The following is a 21,450-nucleotide window of genomic DNA, read 5'->3' as shown; positions in this document are numbered from 1 at the left end:
TACAAAACAGTCAATTCTTAAATGCCTCTTCACAGTTCTTTCTGATGGGAGATGATGTTAACCGTGGTCATGTTGTTTTGGACAGGTGTAACTATGGCTGGCAGGGTCAGTTCTGTGATGACTGCGTGCCGTACCCAGGCTGTGTCCACGGGACCTGTGTCGTGCCCTGGCAGTGCAGCTGTGAGAGGAACTGGGGGGGTCTGCTCTGTGATAAAGGTATGGGAAATCGCACTTTCACATGCACATAGCTTTAGGTTTCATTTTGTTTATCAAATTTCAATTACAAGACAGAACATCCAGTTATCAAATATGATTTTCCTTAGTACAGTCTCACAAGTGGCTTTTTCCAGAAACATTTCAGAAAATTCTGTTCAATTTAGAATAGAAAAGCAATTTAATTTGTTAAAATCTGGTTTTGAATCACTTCCCTGATTGACTGTCCTCTGTGTCTGCGGTGGGGATTGGTGACTGGATACTGCCTTTTCTGCCTGTGTGATCTGAGCGGCAGGAGGGACACTCGATCTGCCCGTGTCCCTTCGTCACGGAGGGCTTTTTGGGGGATGAGAATGGGTCCTCAGATCCCTGGTGGAGACAGATCCCTGCTCATTTATTTACCAGCCTTTAGGGCTAACTCACCTAGCCTTAAGCAGTCTGCGGATGTTGCTCAAGGATCAAGTAGGGCACAATTTAGTTCATTGTGCACCTTAAAAATCCTTCCAAAAATGGTCTCGTCTCTTTTTAATCTTGGCTTATGCAATATTGATGTTCTATTATAATTGTCTTCTCTCTTTTAAATCTTGGCTCATTCAATATTGATATTACATTAAAGGATAACGCTGGGCGACATGGTTTATCAGATTGTCAGTTTTCATTATATATGTTTAATCATTGGATAAAACTTAATGTAGCTAAAATCACTGTATTTATCTCTTTTGGGCTAATCGATGGCCATCTAGGAGGAGGTTAGGAAATGTAGGAATTTTTAATTTGCAGTCATTCTAGTATGGAGTACCTTGGAGCCAGTTGTTAATAGCAACAGATGAGACAATTGTTAATGGCAACAGAGCAATTTTGCCTCAGCAAAGCGGTAATGTTTGTCTGCTTGAAGGATATTTGTAATTTATGTTTTGGTACTGGTAACATGTTGTTCTAAAATTGATGGAGTTTGGTGTCATTTTTCTTTGTTAACAAAAAAACCCAATTATGTTGTGTTGTCTTAGCTACTTGCATTAACACATTGACCGCCAGAGGTTAATCTCATAATGTACTCACCAGTGCCAACGTTTTATTGTTGTTTTTTGTTTTTTTCACGTCGCCATAGACCTCATTAAAATCCTTAAGATTGATCTGTGCACTGTTTGTAAACATCGCGGACATCTCCCTGCGTCTACCAGTCCAAACCACGTGTCAAACGGGGCATCCATGTTGTAGTTAGAACGGTTTATGTTAAACAGTGATCAGCGAGGAGAAAAACTACAATCGAAGAAAATGGTGTCTCAGTGTGCGCTTTAGAATGGGAGCCGGCGTGATCGTCAAAACCGGATCCCAAATAATTCTGTTTCCGGTGGTGTTACAATGAAATGTGCCGTACTAGAAAATTGAAAAAAGTTTTTTTTTTTCGAAAAACTGAAAAAGCACCACAGCCCGTAGGCTACGGGATCGGCGCTTTACCGTTGGATTTAACGGCCCGTAGAACTACGGGCCCGGCGGTCAATGTGTTAAGTTACCCTAACCTTGCTGCCAGTTGATCAACCTCAAAGGTTATGTGAGTACCTGCTAAGGATTATGTGAGTAACTTATAAAAATGTTGCACATGTCGGTCTGCTCCAGATCTCAACTACTGCGGTCGCCACCAGCCCTGCGTCAATGGAGCCACCTGCATGAACACAGAGCCAGATGAGTACCAGTGCGCCTGTCCACAGGGATACTCTGGCAAGACCTGCCAGATAGGTGAGAGCAAAACTACAGAACACCACTCTGCAGTGCATGTTTCACCATGGCTTGTATTGTACCCAGCTGACCTTCTGAAATGTTATTCTTGGATGAAATCTGGAATTTAAATCTAACATCTGCCCTAAAACGGTAGCCCTAAACAGTTTCCTGCAGTATGTATAACTGAATTTTCCTGAAATCTCTCTTATTTTACAGTAAGATGAAAAATGTATCTTTTGTATTTTTCTTTTAAATTGTATCCTTTCTGTTCCCTTGCTAGCGGAGCACGCCTGTGTGTCCAACCCCTGTGCCAACGGTGGCACGTGCCATGAGGTTACCTCAGGCTTTGAGTGCCAGTGTCCCCCTGGCTGGGAGGGCCCGACCTGTGCCAGCGGTGAGAGCCTACCCCTTGCCCCTGCTCACCTCTCTTCTCTGCATTGCTCGCAGTATGGACTTGTGTTGCATGTTGACCTTTGACATAGCATCCCTTCCTCTCCAGTTGTAGCTTTCCATGTTTCCTCCTAATTTTAGTGTTTGTTTGTTTTTCTTTCCTTTCCTTGTTGAGCGTGCTCTCTCCTGATTAATGTATAACACTGAGTTCAGTTCTATTCACTAATTATATTTACTGTTGCTAATAAACCATGGAAGAGTGGTAATGGATGCTCTTCTTAATCATTCTCCCGCACGCGCGCACACACACACACACACACACACACACACACACACACACACACACACACACACACACACACACACACACACACTAACTTCCATCTCTTTTCTTAGTCTTATTCATTGCCTTATGTGCACGTGTGTGATTGCAGGGGGCCCGGTCTGATAGGGCCCCACTGGGATTAGTTACCCCAGTAAGAAAGAGAAAGACTCGCTCAGATTGGATTTACATAATCTTTGTCCTCACTTGCATTTGTGTCACCATGAATCAAGGACACAGAGGAGAAACACATACTCAACACCAAAAAAAACGACCCAGCAAAACCTCAGTGTTTTAACTTTGAGAATGTAAAAAATGACAAGTCAGGGTTAACTTCTACACTGTCAAATTAGCTACATCTGTGATGCCATGGCAACATATCCGACGGCAAACTATGGGGCACAGTAAGAATTCAGTCTCTGCTTCTTTCCCTGTTCGTCTTGGGGGCATCACGTTAACACAGACGACTCAGGATTTCTGACTTCATGCCTTTGCCTTCTCAGACATGGACGAATGCGCCTCCAGTCCTTGTGCTCAGGGTGGGACGTGTATCGACTTGGAAAATGGCTTTGAATGTCTGTGCCCTCCGCAGTGGGAAGGCAAGACCTGTCAAATAGGTGAGTTCAACCCGCAGTCGCACGCATGCATGCATTGAAGAATGCATCCAATACTTGATTTTATTACTCGTTTGTAGCATTCATACCAGCATTTTTAATTTGATTGAGCAATAATGCCAGCAGTATTCCTTGGGGTATCATATGTGGTTGGGTATTCTATCATCAATCATATTTAGGGTTGGCATTTCTTTTTCACTCTCACTTGATTGAACATTTACTAGCTCTGTGTTTGTTCACGTTTTTTTGTGAGATTTGACACTTTGATTTAAAAGTGTGTGTGTGTTTTATTCTGCTCTATTCCCGCACTTTGTGTTCTGCATCACGTAAGTCCATGTGTAGTTGAAATCCAAACAAGCCTTTGGCTTTAGAAGTTGAAACATGTACATGGCTTCTAATAAGACTGAACGCACAAAATCTTGTTTAGTGTTCTCAGCTCTCTGGATAGCTTTATTTCTGGATAAACCTGGCTACTACGCGTGGAACCTGAGCCTTCCTTGGCTAGAATACAAGCAGTCAATAATTCTGGACAACCTGGCAGCAGCCCACAGCGCTCTGCATTCCGCTTTTCTCAATGAGCCTTTCCTATGGGTGACGAGCGTTACCAATATGCTATATCGGACTGTTTTGGTCGGTGGCAACGGCGGTGTCTGTTTTCACTGTTTACGCATCTCTCCCGTCCCGGTAGAGAGGACGCAGCGGGAGGCGTGCTGCCAGGAAATGGATTACGACCAGTAAACAAAGTTGGGGTGCGTGGGTGGGGGCTCGGTGGAGGAAAAGGGAACCCAAGAATTCAGTGTCATCTTACCAGTACAGCTCTCCGCTTTCAGCCACCAATTGCCGACCTAGCTTAGCTGCAGAGCGCCGCGGGTGTGCACTGTGCGTGCGTACGTGCACACGTTTGTGAGTGCGCTCGCGGGAGTTTCAGGTTTCGGAGAGAAGACAGGTGTGTGAGGGGAGCAGGGCTCCCTGGGGACGCCCCCCTGTTGAATATTTGATGATTGGCAGTGCTTTCTTTCTTTTTTGGGTTGGGGGTGTTGTGAGGATAGATGATGGGGATGTATTTTGGAGACATGAAAGGGGCCGCGTGTCACCTGTTGTTTCTTGAACGGATTGACCGATAACACAGTGGACGTAGTGGCTGCATAATTGGCAACATTAGGCTGTGAAATAGAGGGAGCATTTCTGGGGTATCAGCAAATGGACTACCCTCAATGCCCCACCCCCATATAACCCTACACTGTGTGTGTGTGTGTGTGTGTCACTTGAACGAGCACAGTGACAAGTGATGCACATCATGCAGGGTCGTTTCTGGGTACACAGCATATCCCACACAGAAACTGAGAATCAGCCATTTGATTTGTGACACTGACGACACAATTCTCGTCAGCTCGCATTGGATTGTCTTGTCAAGCTAAGATTGCTACAATATGTTGAATGTCGATGTTTCTGAGATTTCTGGAAATGGAACTGGTGATTTCCACCCTATCAGTGCGCGGGAGGCCTTCGGCTGCTCAGCAAAGCACTTTCTCACCTGGTAGCTCGCTAGGGCACGCCTCACAAGTTGATAAGCATGCACTGTCACGTCTTGCTGAACCACGCCCATCCGGGTGAAACACCTAGTTTTTTGTGAGTCCTAGGTGTGTTTCCTCACTATTTAGAGCTGCACAACCAATCTTAATTGAAACACAAAATAAGCGATCACAGATAGAATCGAGAAGTTGGGTCCATAACATTACTGGCAATGAGATGATGTGCTTCGGGACAAACGTGGCTACGATGTCTGTTTTACAGTGGCATTTTGGTGGTCGGCCATCAAAAGATGTGAGCCTTAAATTCCCTGCTCTGTCTTTCCACTCTTCCTCATTTGATGGACTGGGTGTACCTTTTTGCCTCCTGCCTTCACAGATGCGAATGAGTGCGCTGGGAAGCCCTGTGTGAATGCGTACTCATGCAAAAATCTGATTGGCGGATATCACTGCGACTGTTTTCGAGGATGGGCCGGACAAAACTGTGACATCAGTCAGTATTTCCTCCTACTCGATGTCACTTACGACTTTCCAACTTTTCACCCCCGCCCCCCCCGCCCCCCACCCCAAACTTCTCTCTCTGTTGGTTTCCTGGCTTCTAGCCGTCACACGTCTCTCCTCCCTGACACCAGGCCTCGTAACTGTTTCCAGTCTGACCTCTGCACTCTGCCATGCGGGCTAACATGCATGCAAGGCTCTCCTCTCTCTGAAGTTTAGCTGAGCCTTCCTAGGCTTAAAAATATTAACCCCATCTTTAACTTGACCTGCATGTCACACAGCATATACTGGTCAGCATACAGAGTCATTGGGAAATGGCTTAAAGCTGCTCCGTCACCGTGCTTGGTGTGGTCATTCTTTCTTTGACCGCTCTGCTTTCATTTCAGATATCAACAGTTGCCGCGGCCAGTGTCAGAATGGAGGCACATGTAAGGTATGATCACATAATTATGTGTATATTATATGCATAATATGAATATGGTGATTCCATACTTTCTGGTTTGACAGGAGAAGTTGAGTGGTGTTTGGGTTCCCTCTCTCACTCCCTTTCCCCTCTCTCTCACTCTCCCCTACCCCTATATCTCGCTCTGTTTTTCTCCCACCAGGAGGGGCCAAGGGGCCACCATTGCCACTGTCCTGCCGGCTTCACAGGCACCCGCTGCGAGATCCAGCGGAACAAGTGTGACAGCGGGCCGTGCCAGAACGGCGGCCGCTGCCACGCCGTGCTGGGCGGTTTTGTGTGTGAATGCGGGCCGGAGTTCTCTGGGGAACTGTGTGAGGTCAGTGTAACGTTCAATTATCCAATAATTGGATAATCATGCTCCAATCATGTGACGGGGATGGTTGTCTAATTCAGTGGTTCTCAAATTGTGGTCCTTTTTGGGGGGGTTCCAAATGGACCCTTACAGGCCTGTAACTCTGAGAGTTATGGGAGTCCTTTTTAAAGGTTTGAGAACTACTGGTCTAATTTAAAGCATCGGAGCAAAAACTGCTGACCTAAAGAACCCCAGACAGAAATGTCCCTGTCTGAAACTCCTTGCAGTTATTGTAAATTGTAGGAAATCTGTAAGCACAAAACCTATTGCATCGTAATGCGTTTTGAGGTTGTAGATAGAGATTTTTGAAAGGTTTTGAAAAAGTTCATGGTTAAGAGGACACAAACACATTTTTATCTTGTCAAGAGATGATTGAGAATTGACCTCACTGGCTTCAATTCTTTCTTTTTTTCCATTCCTTTTTGAAGTAGACATTTGACGCTAATGTGGGTTAGCAGTCAGGAAACTGACACTTCAGCACTTCTCTGGGGCCCTGAATGGAGGACATTGCTGGTAGGCGGCCAATCCTGATTTAGCATCTCAACTATAAATATGAGCTGCCTTGAATGAGACGATGTTGGAAGGCTGCCTGCATAGTACACTACAGGCCACTGATGCCTACTATGGCATGGTGCACATTCCTCCATCGTAGTGACAAAACCACTACGCTTTGACAATTTTTGTTTATCTCTACGCTACTCTTTTTCTTCTTTTCCTTTTTTTTCTTTTTCTTTTTTTTAGGAATTTCTTCTAGATTTCCCTCTAGGTTTAAATGAGGTCTTTGCCACTTAAAGCAAAATGGCACTTTGGTAGAGGTTTGATTTGTGTAGTTTCCTTGCCATGATGTAACTCCAAATATTGGTGAGATATCTTCAATAGTTTCTCTGTTGATTAGAAATCAACAGAGAAAGATTTTGAATAGTCTCCTTATTGACTTTAATTGCACGGTTAAACAGTCTCAAAGTCAATCTTTTAGCACATAAATTAATACAAACAAAGTGAATTCTGCCGAATGGATTCAACCCAAACCTCTACCAAAGTGTTATTTTCGTATAGATGTTCTGGAAGAGAGGTCATTAGAGGACCTGTTGTTTAGCAAAGCTTTTGTGATTAACCTGACTCATGTCTGTTCAGCACTTAATGTTTGATATCCTACCACTGAAGGTTTTATGTAGTGAAGCATGTCGAAAGACCTGCAAGTTCAAACATAAGACCAGCCTCCTGCAAGATGTCTCCTGCTCTGGTAATGGTGTTGTTGATCTGATGGAACCAAGATTTATAGAAGTTGAGACACAAGAGTTTCCATCACATGCAAACGGACACAGACACAGAGACACACACACACACACACACACACACACACACATACACATACACATACACATACACATACACATACACATACATACACACTACACTTCACCAGAGCCCAGTCGAGCTGCTAAACAGGCTAGAATAAATAGATCTGGCACTTAGAGTAAAATAAACTTTGTGTGTGAGTGACTGAAGTGGCTTCACCCATTTTGTTGCCCACCATCACTCTCGTGTCTAGTACCTTAAATGGCAGTGGGTGGAACCCACAGTTTATGCACAGTAGACTTCTGTTTACACAAATTGCAGCCTTTTTCTGCACCAACCTCTAATGCATATGAAAATGGTGAAAGATGTCGGAGCATGGCATCCTCTGACTTCTCTTTGTCACTCACGGTGGCGCATTGTATTTGGTTAAAGTGTATTTGCTATTGGTTTGGATGACATGGTGGTATATTGTGGATTTGTCAATAAGGAAGGTTAGAGAAAATGTGATGATCCAACATTTCCACTTTTGGTCCATAGATATTGTGATTTTAACCACTTTCAACCTGGGCATGTCATTATGGGCCAAAATGCATCTAAAATGTTCAAAAATAGCTCTACAAGCTCACTTTGCAATGCGTTGTGAGCTTGTAGATAAGACTATTTATGCGGGTAACACCATCTTATGGCGAAGTATACATTTAAAAAATCCTGCAGTGAAAACACTAGAAATCAAAGTACTGGGACGTACCCGAACAATTACCATAATTTAATGCCAGACATGGCTCCGTGTGCTGGCTCAAATCATAATAGGATGAGGGAGAGAGAGAGAGGGAGAGAGTGTCACATAATGCACCCACAGGCGAGGGAGAAAAAGGAAAATCTGGACACTTTCACTTTCATTAGAAAGTGCATGACAAGCATCAACTTAATAGCCTCAACTAGATTACTGGAGCTGCGAGTGGAACTTCAGAATAAAACTCCCCATGATGACTAGTCAATGGTAGATTTTATTTTGGAGTTCATATATTTCCTCTTCTTACTGGCAGAGGTGCAGAACAAAAAACACACACACAAACATTCCACCCTCCGTTGTCCGTTCCGTTCTCGCAATATCGCTAGGGCGATTTAACAAAAAGAACAAGCGATTAAGTTGACAATTCAAGATAATTTTATGTCGTCTTGGACATGAGATTTTAGGCTAGAAACAGATCTGCCAACTCCACCTGTTAAAGCTACGTCCCCGTGATAATGAGTGATTACTAGAGATTTTTTTTTAAAACAGTTTGCTTATCCTCTCGTGCATTGAAGTTACCTCTCGCGCGAGTATACAGTTAGAAAATAAACAAATGAACGGTCGCTTATCAGGCAATACTAGAACTTTTGCTGCCAAGGAGGGCATGTGAAAACGGTCTATCCCAATGCCATTCCAGCAAGTAAAAAATTCTGTCAATGTAGTAAAAACACAGCTGTTTCAACATGAACTGAACACTAAATCGCTGTCTCCTCCCTTTCACAGGTCCCAGCTTGGTCTCCCTCAGATGCATGTGATCCAAACCCATGCGAGAACGAGGCCAAATGCCACAGCATGGCTCAGGACTTCTACTGTGCCTGTCCTGAAGGCTATGAAGGGAAGAACTGTGGCCAGCTCAAAGACCATTGTCGCACCCCTCCCTGCCAAGGTAGGGCTGGGCAATATATCCATATTGTATTGATATTGTGATGCAAGACTAGACATCATCTGGGGGTTTGTTTATCGTGATATGGCATAAGTGTTGTCTTTTCCTGTTTCTAATCGCTTAAGCCTTCATTTATACAGTACTTTCAGAAATAGCGGAAATAGCTGAGGTCACAACGTGTCGCCTGTCGGCGATGCTTTGTGAGCTTGTAGATCTGCTATAAAACATTTAAAATCGATATCCTCACAATACATAGTAGTCCCAATACTGATATCAAGGTATTTGCGCAAAAATATTGTGATATTTTGTCCATCGCAGCCCTAGCCCAAAGTAGCAACTGTATAGAACTCCATTTGGACCATAACACATTGACTGCCAGAGCTTTTCTAGAGCAGTCTGTAGCCTCTGCCAGGGTTTTTAACGATTGTGTTACCTGTTCAGGTAGCCACAGATTTTTTTCCTCCAGTATGATTGATCCCCTGATGGTTGCTAATCACTGAGGAGATTCAGGTGTGGTTTCACAAATGTCAACGAGGTCATTTGACAAAAAAAAACTTTTTTTATTTATTTTTTTGGACGTTTATAAACGTCTTTAGGCAGGCAACAGCTAAATTCTCAAAGACATTTTTAAACGTTTTTGGCAGTTAATGTGTGTGTAACCTGTGCGCTACTTGTGCATGAGCCCAAGTGCCCCGCCTTGAGATGGCAAAATGGTACAGGTAAAATAAACCTTTCCTGTTTCAATTCCTCCACACAGTGATTGACAGCTGCACCATCGCCATTGCAACTAATGCCTCGGGCGAAGTACGTCACATCTCTTCCAACGTGTGTGGTCCACGAGGTCGCTGCATAAGCCAACCAGCGGGCAACTTCACCTGTGTGTGCGATCCAGGGTTCAGCGGCACCTATTGTCATGAGAGTAAGTCCGTACACTCTGATCTCTCACGTCTGCTCCTTTCTGGCCCTCAGAACTTAAAGTATGTTGTGTGAAAAAGGTTTTCTGCCACTCATTTCTACATACAGTACAGTACCCACTATGAAATTACATCTACTCAAGTAGGAGGTGTGAGTTTATTAAAGTAAAATATAATGGTACTTCGTGAACAGATGTATAGAAGGACAGATGTAGCATATACCTTCTAGAAATCTTGTTCTAAAATGGAATCATCGTCAATTGCAAACTGTCCGGTCTGTCCTAGAGGTCAATATTTTTGACAGTCAGAAACAGTGGAATCAATGCTCTTTATCTAACCTTCACCAAATCTTTTTTGTAGACATCAACGATTGTGTCGGTAAGCCATGTAGGAACGGTGGAACCTGCATCGACGGAGTCAACTCCTTTCAGTGTTTCTGTCCCGATGGCTGGGAGGGCAGACTCTGCGACCTCAGTAAGCTCCTTTCCTTTTTATTTCCTTCCTCTCCACCCTCTGTCCTTTTCCCTCGCGCTATGCTCACAAACGTGAGAATACATTCCCATTCATTATTTTAGCCAAACCTTTCCATGGCATGGATAGCTTTGGGAACCCCTACAGTAGCAAATGCTCACCTAGTGCTAGCTACTGTAGTTGGTGATGAATGAATGTAGATTCTACAGCAAAATTCTGATTTGAGTTCAAAATATTGTTTCAAAAAATATATATATATTCAAAGATTTGCACAAATGTTCCAGATGTTTCAAAAATAGCAGATCTACAAGCTCATAGTGCTGCACTCGGTGCTGCGCTATGAGCTTGTACATCTATTTTTTAATAGCCCAGATAATTAAATAATGGCTATAGCTCAAATCTGAAATGACACAGATGCGTTCCCAGATTGAATGGGTTATAACATACTCCAACATAATGTTTTATTCACACAAAGATTTTATGGACTGCAGCTTTAACTACTTCTATACTTTGTTGTACGACGAATAGTGAAGATAGTTTCAATCCCTGCCAGAGTAATACCAATGGTACCCAATGCCTCCCTTATTGGCACTCAGCATGGAGGGTTGGATTAGGAGTAAATCCCTGTGACATACTGACATCATATCCAGGGGGTGTACTTGTACATCAAGCTGCCTCACGCTACGGAAACGGGAGATAGGCTCCTGACCTTGGGGCCACGTTGCTCAGGAACCATTTGTTCCCAAGGCTACTTGCTTACATAATTGTTGGCATTTGAGAGTTTGACTCATGGAATATGGAATGCCTACCAAAGAAATGGACAGCACTAACCTTCCCCTCCCTCCCTCCTCAGATGTGAACGAGTGCAGGAGGAACCCGTGTAAGAATGGTGGTCGCTGTGTGGACCTGGTCAACGACTTCTACTGCGAGTGTGCCGACAACTGGAAGGGCAAGACCTGCCACTCCCGTGAGTTCTGTCAAGCTGTGTGTGTGTGTGTGTGTGTGTGTGTGTGTGTCAACATGCTGCAGTATGTACCGTATGTCATTCTATACTGTAGATCAGGTAAATAATACAAATACTGCATTTGCATGATAGCTAGCATTGCAAGAACGGGACATGAATGCACCTGACTACCAGGAGCAACTGGGGGGGCCTAGTAAGAGAGAAACCCAGCTGTGTTCATAGTTTTAATTGTGTTCTGTACTGTAACATGTCTAGGTGAGAGCCAGTGTGACAGCACCACGTGCAGTAACGGAGGTACCTGCTATGACCACGGTGATGCTTTCCGCTGCGCCTGCCCACCAGGGTGGGGAGGCTCCACCTGCAACACAGGTGAGGCTGGCTCTGGTGAATTAATGTAGTTTGGATGTGTTGTGTAAATAAATAAATGCACAACTTGCTGTTTGAAGAGCATTTGAAGAGAATATCTGACTCATATCCTTCACCACACTCTCTGCAGCCAAGAATAGCACATGCTCATCCAGCCCTTGTTCCAACGGTGGCACGTGTGTGGGCGGAGGAGACACCTTCACCTGCATCTGCAAAGAAGGCTGGGAGGGCCCCACCTGCAGCCAAAGTATGTTCCCCCTGGATTCAACTCACTCTGTCCTATTTTGCAGTTTGGAGCAGATACACTCATAGAGAATGCATAGCAAGAGCAGATTTTCTACTCAGCAGTTGAGAATGGTCTTCCTTAAAATATTGCCTGAATTTTGTTATTGATGTGAAAATTCCCGGGTACAATGGGCACTCTGACAATGGGTACAACGGGTATTGCATAACCGGAGGGGGGCGTATGTTCCCAGCGGACACCGTTCTCAACGGGCTTCAGTCTAGTTAAGGATAATGAGTCCTGCTGGTGACTACGTAGTTAGCAGACCAGTTCATAACATTAGAGTAGCACAACACTCTAAATGAACATTCACTTAAACTATCGCCTTTCCTGTCATACTGTAATAATAAAGGACTGCTTTGACAGTTAATGACATCATAGGATTGATATTGTACAGGTAAAATGGAATTCATATTGTAATGGGATCATAGCAATTATATTGTAAGGATACAATAGGATTCATGTTGTAATGGTGCCATAATTTTATGTTGTAATATTGTGGGAAGCCAACGCATAATTTAGATTTCCCTCCATTTTACCAACAGATATCAACGACTGCAACCCTCACCCATGGTATGTATGTTTAGCATTCACATAAACGCACAAAATAAACACCACTCCAGCATTTCTATTCATTTTTCCCCATTGCATCACTCTCTCGCACACACACGCACGCGCCGAACCCACACAAAAAGCGTCCGCACATGCACATTTATTGCGCACGCAGGTTCATGCGCAACTGTTCTCGCTAAACCCAGCCATAGTGGCACATCTGGTCATTCTATATACAAATTATTTCTATGACAATACGTGCGGACAACCTTTTTTTCCGCCCAGAGTTGGGGGGGGGGGGGGGGGGGGGATATTTGCGTCACAAGTCGATCTGCTATTTTCAGCGAAAGCTTTCCCCACAATACCGATGCTGGGGTTTAAGTGGTTAAATCAAGCCTCAAAGGGACATCTCTTGGGAAGAGAGGTGTGTGTTGGGGGGGGGGGGCGTTGAATGGGGCAGGAGGGTGGGAGTTGTTAGGGAGGGAGACGGACGACAATGAGATCCCCCTGGACACAAGAGTCCCTCTTGCCCCCATGGAGGGAGTGGGGGGGGGGGGGACTCGTCCTTTCTTTCCCCTGCGACCTGGGGGGGGGTGGCCAGCGCCTTTTGAGGAGGAACGGGATGGAGGGATGATGAGGGGAGGGGAGGGGACCGGACACGCCTATTAGCATCTGAAAGGTGTGGGGGGGCTGTATTGATGAATTGAATTGAGCCTTGTGACCCAACCCCCCCCCCCACCCCACAGCACATACATACCGTGCTTTGTTGCAGCTGGAAAGGATACGGCCCTATATCTAATCGTTTCTCTCTCTTTCTGCATTTCCCCTTCCTTCCTGTTTTCTTTTTTTCCTCCCAGCTACAACGGAGGCATCTGCGTGGATGGGATCAACTGGTTCCGCTGCGAGTGTGCGCCGGGATTCGCCGGACCTGACTGCCGCATCAGTGAGTGATGATGATATAACATAACTGATAACGTTAAATTGCAATTTATTTGCATCTGGGACTCTCAAAACAACAGCAGATTCTCCAATCTGGACGTTGGAATAACCGTGGCAAAGTCCAGGGGGAGGGATGGAGGGAGGGAAGAATGGAGGACGGAAGGAAGAGGGGAGTGGCACACCTCGACACCTAAATGTCAGGCCAGGACGGCCCTCCCCGCCCCCTTTCCAGTCCTTTAACCCCCAAGGGTCAGAGGTCGTCCCTCCTCCTCCATACTCGCACACAGTGCACACACAAGAAGACAAATTACCCACTGACCCTGAAATTCTTCCCTCTCCTACTCTTTGTTTTGTCCGGGGCCAGTGTTCACCTTTGTCAGGCTTTGAATATCTTTTATTTTTTTTCTCACACACGGCACTACTGTGTTTGCGTCTCGTTTGAAATCCAGGCGACAAAGGCTAGGAGACCACATCTGTATGCACGCGCTTGACGGACGGCATAATGATGCCTTTCCCTCAAGGAGCCGTGAGCTCAAAACGACAAACGGCCCTGCCAAGACGCTTGTGAAAGATATTAACGTGCTGGCACGTGTGCACTGTGGACTTAACGCCATACGTAGAACTGCAAAGAATTAGACCTAACAATCTGTCATCTATCTTTTCCCCCCTTTTTTTGGGGTCTAATTTTAGAATTCAGGGCACTAATCTTGTTATTTATCATGACAGTCCTCCTCATGTGACCCGTGCTAATCTGATAATGATAGCGGCACTGTATAATGAGTGACACACCCTCTCTTCTGTTTAGACATCAACGAGTGTCAGTCTTCGCCCTGCGCCTACGGCGCCACCTGCGTGGACGAGATCAACGGCTTCCACTGCGTGTGTCCACTCGGAAGAACAGGGCTCCGATGCCAAGAGTGTAAATAGCCCGTCTTCTGTGACCACCGCCTCATTGATTTGATTCATTCATTCATTCATTCATTACATGCATACGTTAAGAGTTGGTGGGTGGTAAACGTGTGTGTCTTTCCTTGTTGTGCAGTCATTGGCATCGGGAAGCCCTGCTACCACACAGGGCTGCAGTTCCCCCACGGGAGCCACTGGGAGGAGGAATGCAACAGCTGTCACTGTGGCAACGGCAAAGTCAACTGTACAAAGGTATCACGCTGCTCCCAATGAAACTCCCGTCTACATATCGTCGGTGTCGTGCGGAAACCTCGTTTGTCCAAAACAGTCACTTTTCAGAAAATGGGATAAAGAACCTGACTGATTGACTGGTTGATTGATTGTGTTCCAATGGATCCAATGTTATTATTTAGTCACAATTTTCATTGGTTCAGTGTTTTTAAAACCTAAAGACTTAAACAAAAAAAGATCTGAAATTGCAGATCTACAAGCTCACAATGCGTCTGTAGATCAGCTCTTTTTGCCACTTTCTTGTGACACTGTAGTATGACAAAGTATGGCATTAATTTACGAAGACACATACAAAGTTGAAATATAGAGATACAAGGTTTCCACCCGAAAGCAACAATATCTACTGTAGAAGATGACACTCACAGATGACACTCTTTGCTCTGTCACCCAATGATCATGGTCCCCTACATTCAGTCAGTGCATGGAACCAACGACTGGATTTCTCACAATTTCCTGTCTCTGTACGATAAATGCCAAGCAGAAATCTTTGTGTAATTATGGATTATAATGGCCACAAAAAGCTAGTATCATCTTAAAATATACCAAGAATTTGAGGATTTACCGTATGTCCACATCTATCCATGCTTTTATCTCCAGCATGCTGTAATGGTGGTCTCAGGTTTCCCCAAACAACGTTTCAGACAACAGATACTGGACTTCTAACGAGAGCTAAGAAATATGAACATATTACACCAATTCTCATATCTCTGCAGTCTGCAGTGCATTGGCGGAAGCCATTTAAAAATGTTGGTAATTGTCTTTCAAGGTTTTAGGGTCAAATTGCATCTCTGACTTTCTTTTTTACATTATGAACCCACAAGAAGTCTCAGGTCATCAGGGACGAGTCTCCTAACAGGTCTCAGTGATAAAACCAAACATGGTAGCCTTTTGTTATTATGACACACAGTGTAGTTGGAACAAACTTGCGCCAACTCTTGACTACTTACAACCCCTTAAACCCTATTACTTCAATAACCGGAGTCCCTCAGGGGTCTTAACTAGGCCCCCTCCTTTTCCCCTCTATACCAAACTCTCTAATGCCTCTGTTCCCTTTACCTTGTCAGGTGGTGTGTGGACGCCGTCCCTGTCTGCTCCAGAGTTCAGGCCAGGAGCGTAGACAGCTGTGCCCGGCTGGTCGGGAGTGTGTGGAGCACAGCTACCTCACCTGCTTTTCCCCACCATGCCACCAGTGGGGCGTGTGCTCCGTCCTGCGACCCCCGCCTCCGCAAGTGCCCACCAAATGCCAGCCCAACAGTGGGCACCTGGACAACAGCTGTGCCCGCATAACGCTCATTTTCAACAAGGATAAAGTACCAGCAGTGAGTACTGGTGGATGTTGACTAATTATTTGTAATTATTATAATTCTAAATGTTTGCCCCTCATTAGGCATTTCAATTTACTGAAAATATATTGAAACCGATATTCAATGTTACTCATGTAGGTTAACCAAATAATCGATAATTTTTGTTTTATCTTCCTACCTACCTATTGACAAACATTCCAAGAGATCTTTTATAATCGACTAAATCGTAGTCTGATGTACCACTTTACTTTGTTGTACAATGGTGGCCTGTGGAAATAGCCTTGTGGATCTGATATTTTCACAAAAAATCGTGATATTGATTTGAAGTCATATCGCCCAGCTCCTCGTGGTTCTGTTGGGTCAGTCAGTATGTGGCGTGTGTGTCTTCTCAGGGAACAACAGTGGAGAGTATCTGCTCAGAGCTGAAGTATCTACCCGACACACGGACCGTGGCTAAGGACCACGCCCTGCTGCTGCTCTGTGATCTCTCTCATTCTAACCGGGACGCGGTAGAGGTGGCCATAGTAAGTCACCGTCCAATCAGCACTCACCTGATCTTCAACATTGTTTCCTGCCTCGACCCTTTGGCATTTCCAAACTTTCCTAAAAGTGTGCATTAAACAAGCAAAAAAAATTACATGAACTAGTGCTCTAAGTTTGGTTAAAAAGTTACAAAAGTACTGTACATCCTTAAACTGACAGCTTAATTTTGATTTAAAAACAAAGAAATGAAAATGATTCACTTGTACACTCATTATTTTGCTATATATAACCTTTACAATTGTAGACAAACACCTAAACTTTACATCTCATGCCTCACACCCTTCAGCTGCATGCGGTTTATAAAGGAGTAGGCCTATCACACTTTTGTGGAAAATGGCACCTCAATAGACAACGTGCTGTCATCACCACACTTTGTGGTGTGTTTCTCTTACGTCTTCAGAATGGTTACTTGGACTCTCCAGACATGACTACAACACACACATTCACGCACCCTAAAACACGCCTCGGTAGCTGAAAAAAAACTAAACTTGCAACTAAAATTTCAAAGCCACAAAGATTTCAACGGCACACACATAAAATTTACCTTTCTACGTCCTGTTTTTTCCCCCTGTTTTTCCTTTCCGTGGCGGTTCTTAGTCCTTCCAGCCAGAGGACCAACCAGATCACAGTCTGATCCAGGAAGCAGCCAGCACCATCATAGGCACCTTGTCGAAGCGCCACAATAGCACCATAATGCTAGCCATCATCGAGGTCAAAGTGGAAACGCAGGTCATGCCCCCCTCAGTGGGTGAGTAATCAGGGATTTTATTTCGGCCCGTCCAATTCCTGATGAGAAGCTCATTAGACTTAAGGCAGTGTGTGAACTGCTGGAACCAATTACATTCATTAAGGGAAAACGGATCATTAAAGAAAACGTCAAGACAATAGTGCAAAACGTACTGATGTGGCACACTGCCTGCAAAGTTTGGTTTGACCTCACAGGTCAAATACAGTTTTTACATTGGAGTTAGTTACATGAGATAGACCTGTTTGTGTTTATGGCTTACTCCTTTACCATTTAATTTAATCAATGTGTTAAAATTATGTTTTGGTTCAGTGAATAATCTCAACCCCCGTCTTCCCTTTCTTTTTCTATCAATGTCCATTTCTCTTCCTTTTCCCATCTTCCGTATTCCTATGTGGCGTTGGTGGTGACAGACTACCTGGTACCTGTACTGTGTGTGGTCTTCTGCTTGCTGTGTCTGATCTGCATCATCGTGTGCGTTTGGTGGACACGTAAGAGGCGAAAAGAGCGTGAGAGGCTGACACGAGCGGCGGCAGACGACACCGTCAACAACCAGTGGGAGCCGCTGCGGCTGGTGGCCGGCCGGCCACAGCCACAGTCGCTCAAAGAAAGCAACAGGGAGGCGCAGCAGGAGCGCAAAAAGCTAATGGGCTCCTCCTATCGGACGTGTGACGGAGAGGAGGACGAGGAGGAGGAGGAGGAGGAGGAGGAGGAAGAGGTGGAGACGGAAGGAGAGCTGGAACTGGAGGAAGGCGGGGCGGAGGCGGGCAAGCGTTCGGTTTGTAAGTACTCTAAGACTGCGGGGCAGTCCAACAGAGGAGGCGTGATCTGCACCTCGCAGAGTTCCAGTTCACCCCCCAAAGCCCCCCATCGGACCCCCATCTTCAGCCCCAAATACAACCACTGGAATAATGTCAACGCAAGCTTGGCCGGTCCAGACCTCAGAGATCACTGTGTATAAAAAAAAGGACTCGCAAGATAGAGCGAGCAAGGAGCCACAAGTCAGTGACTGCTCATCGTGTTTTTGACTACAAGAGAGTGCGAGAGAAAAAAAGGCTGAGTTTGAATAAGCCATTTTCAGTTTTTCATATTTTAAGTTCCTTCGTTTTGTCACTGTCATCTGTGGGAACACATTTGTTTTGCGTCCGAGTGCGAGGACGAGGTGAACATCCTGTTTTTTGGGGCTTTCGTTCACGTCTATATATTTTTTATTTTTATTTTTTTCATTATGTACAGATGAGGCAGAAATGTTTCTGCAGAGGTGAAAGAAGGCCTCAGTAATTTTTTTCGTTCCTGGAATCGTTACCATTCAAGCAATGATGACTGGTCTAAATGAGAAGCAAACTGAACCTGTATAAAGGAAGTTTTTGTTTACAATGATTGTGATTTTTGTTTGTCATTGGGCTCCTGTTCATGGGAAGGGGGGGCACAGATTCGAAAAGGATGCTAATATCCTTTCAACGGACAGTGGAAGGGGTTCAAGGGGATTGTCGTAACCGTGGTGACCCTCCCTTTTTTGCTCTGTAACTTCCTGGTATTGCCTGCCAATCCGCCTGCAGCCATCCTGCGTCAGCCTTACCAAAAACACATGGCCTGGAGAGGAGAAAAGGGGAGAGACGCCCCAGTGCCTAAAGCTTCATTCATACTCCATCGCACCACAGTGTGGCTTGCCGACAAGAACTTATTTTCAAGCCAACAATGGGTCGCATTGCAGCGCGGCGTTAGCTTGAAACCAAAAGTTATTATTGGCAGGTGGCACTGCTGTACTGTGTAGTATTAATTAGGCTTAAGACGTGGCCTTCCATTAACTTTTTTTTTTCTCCCTTCCTCACGTCTCTCAGTTCATCTCGGCTGAAAGCTCTCGTTTTAAAGATGTTTTGCAGTATTTCAGTTGGTAGCAAGTGCCTTTTCCACGAGCCTCAACTCTTGAGGCTTGCAAGTCTCGCTGCCCAATTTGACTTTTTCCCGTTCTCGAAAGTCTCCGACAGAGAGACCGATCGTACACCTGGAGAGTTCAGTTTCACAGCAACGCCGTTTAAGGTATTTGATCAAAGAAGAAAAAAAAAAAAAAAAAAGATGTGTACATATGTTGTAAATACTAAAGGAGTCGCTGTGTATATTTGAGTTTAGTAACTTAAAAAGGAGTCACACATTTTTATTATTGTTATTATAATTATTATTGTTATCATGATTTTTATTTTGTTTTTGTTTGTTTTTTTTGTTTTTTACAATGCCATTCCTTTTATTTATGCCAGTCGAAATAGGCAGGTTTTATAACAGAGAATCATATCCAGCCTCCCACAGTCAAGAAGCTTTACAATGAGGTACCACCTATGAAGGACTTTCTGAAGGGTTTATAAATGGTCAATGAACCTCAAGCCTGATTCATACTTTGCCGCACAATGGTGTCGCATGTCAAAAATAGTAGACCTACAAGCTCACAACGTGTTCTTGATGCGACACGTTGCGAGCTTGTAGAGCTGCTATTTTCGGCGTGCAACACTGTCGTGCTACGGAGCATACATTAGGCTTCAGGCTTGCCCCTGATAGATAGAAGAATACAGTTTGGGTGATAAATGCATTCAGCAAACTCGCTGACTATTTTGGTTATGCACAGTAAACGGGTATTTTTGGCCAATGCTCACCACAATGTATCCGTGGGGACTTGTTTATTATGGCAAGTTCCATTGATGTAATGTGAATGTTGAGCAACTCTTCAATTTGTTCTAATAGATTTGAATGAATGCATTATTTTAGTATTACATGCTGACCCAAAACCAGTTATTCCTTTATCTTAATGCCCTCTCCACATTATATATATATATAATATATATTTTACCAGCTTGCACAAACTATTAAAAATGATTTAACAATGTCCATGCTAGCAAGACGTAAGCAGAATTGTCTACCAAGATTTTGGACACAAATAAGGCCATCGCTTCTTTAATATTATTGCACTTACTTGTATGCATTGGTTAGACATAATGTGCATTTGAAAACTGTCTACTGTGCTTGACCTGTGAGTGATTTAGAAAAGAGTGTTGTTATTATTTGGTCAGTGTCGGTATGATACTAAACAGTACTCTTCCAGTTTCATCACCATCAATATTTAACTGTTCATTCACTGTTGACTTGACGCAAATGTTATGGCTGTCCATGAAAGATGTCAGTGATTTTGTTTTGAGTGTTGAATTAATGGCAAATGGAACAGGATTTTTGACAGGCACTATTGCAAAGCTCACGACATTATGGCCTTAAGATTCTTTTTATTTTTTAACTCGGACTAGTTGAGCCATTTGTAAACCCATCACAAACCCTTTACTTTCAGGTGCCTTAATGTAACGTGTATGCATTATTTGTGTAATGAATAGTCATCTTTTTATGTTGTTAGTTTGTTTTCACTATTAAGGAAAGTAACTCTTTAAAAACATTGTGTGGTGTATTGTGGCGTGTTTTATTCGCCTCAGTAAAGTGCTCTCCCTGTTTCACATTGCTTTCATTGGAGATTTGATTCCTAGGAAATCCACAATGGCTCTTTTGGTGTTATGTATGTGGATGCCATTACGTCAAATGTGGGTTAAATGATACATTGTCACGTTCACCTTTTTAGCCTGATGTTTTGGTTGAAGGCTTTAAATGAAGCGAATTGTTTGTTCGCTATCATGCAGTTTTGTATTTTCGAGGTACCAGCTCGATCCAAAATGAGTGACTTGTCTCAGAAGTTGTCAGATGCACCCTCCCCCACTATTCTTAACAGTGTAATTGCCTCCAATACCAATCATGTTTTCTCAAAGTGGGACATCGCAAAATAAAAAAATTGAAAAGCATCCCTTAACAAGTGGTGGTCAAAGATAAAACGGTGAACATGCATATGATGTATATTATTCAGAAAGGGGTTAAGACTGGTTTCATTTTTTATTTTTATTTTTATTTTTTTCTATGCTAAATTGCTTAAGTATCTTCCTGTTCAACAAAGTTCTGATTTACACTTAGGTAAATAAATCAAAAATATTTATTGAAGCAGCCTGCAGTGTTGATAATATGGCACAATACAAAAGGTTGACTTAAGTAAAATGACCAAAGTTGCAGCCGAAATC

At 44.0% G+C, this 21,450-nt stretch overlaps 1 protein-coding gene across 2 annotated transcripts in view; it reads left to right on the top strand.

The window, feature by feature from the left end:
• The window catches only part of jag2b (jagged canonical Notch ligand 2b), a 55,364-nt gene extending 34,118 nt beyond the window's left edge, over positions 1-21,246 (top strand). The window contains exons 6-26 of one of the 2 annotated variants that reach the window (XM_080453737.1): positions 86-216; positions 1,831-1,950; positions 2,213-2,326; positions 3,148-3,261; positions 5,167-5,280; positions 5,672-5,718; positions 5,891-6,064; positions 8,916-9,078; positions 9,833-9,994; positions 10,350-10,463; positions 11,314-11,427; positions 11,680-11,793; positions 11,921-12,037; positions 12,619-12,646; positions 13,483-13,568; positions 14,370-14,483; positions 14,607-14,722; positions 15,826-16,080; positions 16,458-16,589; positions 17,206-17,356; positions 17,767-21,246. In XM_080453737.1, the coding sequence (XP_080309863.1) occupies positions 86-216; positions 1,831-1,950; positions 2,213-2,326; positions 3,148-3,261; positions 5,167-5,280; positions 5,672-5,718; positions 5,891-6,064; positions 8,916-9,078; positions 9,833-9,994; positions 10,350-10,463; positions 11,314-11,427; positions 11,680-11,793; positions 11,921-12,037; positions 12,619-12,646; positions 13,483-13,568; positions 14,370-14,483; positions 14,607-14,722; positions 15,826-16,080; positions 16,458-16,589; positions 17,206-17,356; positions 17,767-18,314 (3,028 nt within the window). In that variant the 3' untranslated portion in view covers positions 18,315-21,246. The remainder of the gene's footprint in view (positions 1-85; positions 217-1,830; positions 1,951-2,212; positions 2,327-3,147; positions 3,262-5,166; positions 5,281-5,671; positions 5,719-5,890; positions 6,065-8,915; positions 9,079-9,832; positions 9,995-10,349; positions 10,464-11,313; positions 11,428-11,679; positions 11,794-11,920; positions 12,038-12,618; positions 12,647-13,482; positions 13,569-14,369; positions 14,484-14,606; positions 14,723-15,825; positions 16,081-16,457; positions 16,590-17,205; positions 17,357-17,766) is intronic. The other variant, XM_080453738.1, reaches the window with a different exon arrangement.
• Positions 21,247-21,450: the final 204 nt, after the last annotated feature.

This window comes from Gymnoscopelus braueri, assembly GCF_963280865.1.
Source record: "Gymnoscopelus braueri genome assembly, chromosome: 16".
Classification (NCBI taxonomy): domain Eukaryota; kingdom Metazoa; phylum Chordata; class Actinopteri; order Myctophiformes; family Myctophidae; genus Gymnoscopelus; species Gymnoscopelus braueri.
Note: the sequence above shows the minus strand (reverse complement) of the source record. Positions and strands in the feature narration are given on the sequence as shown.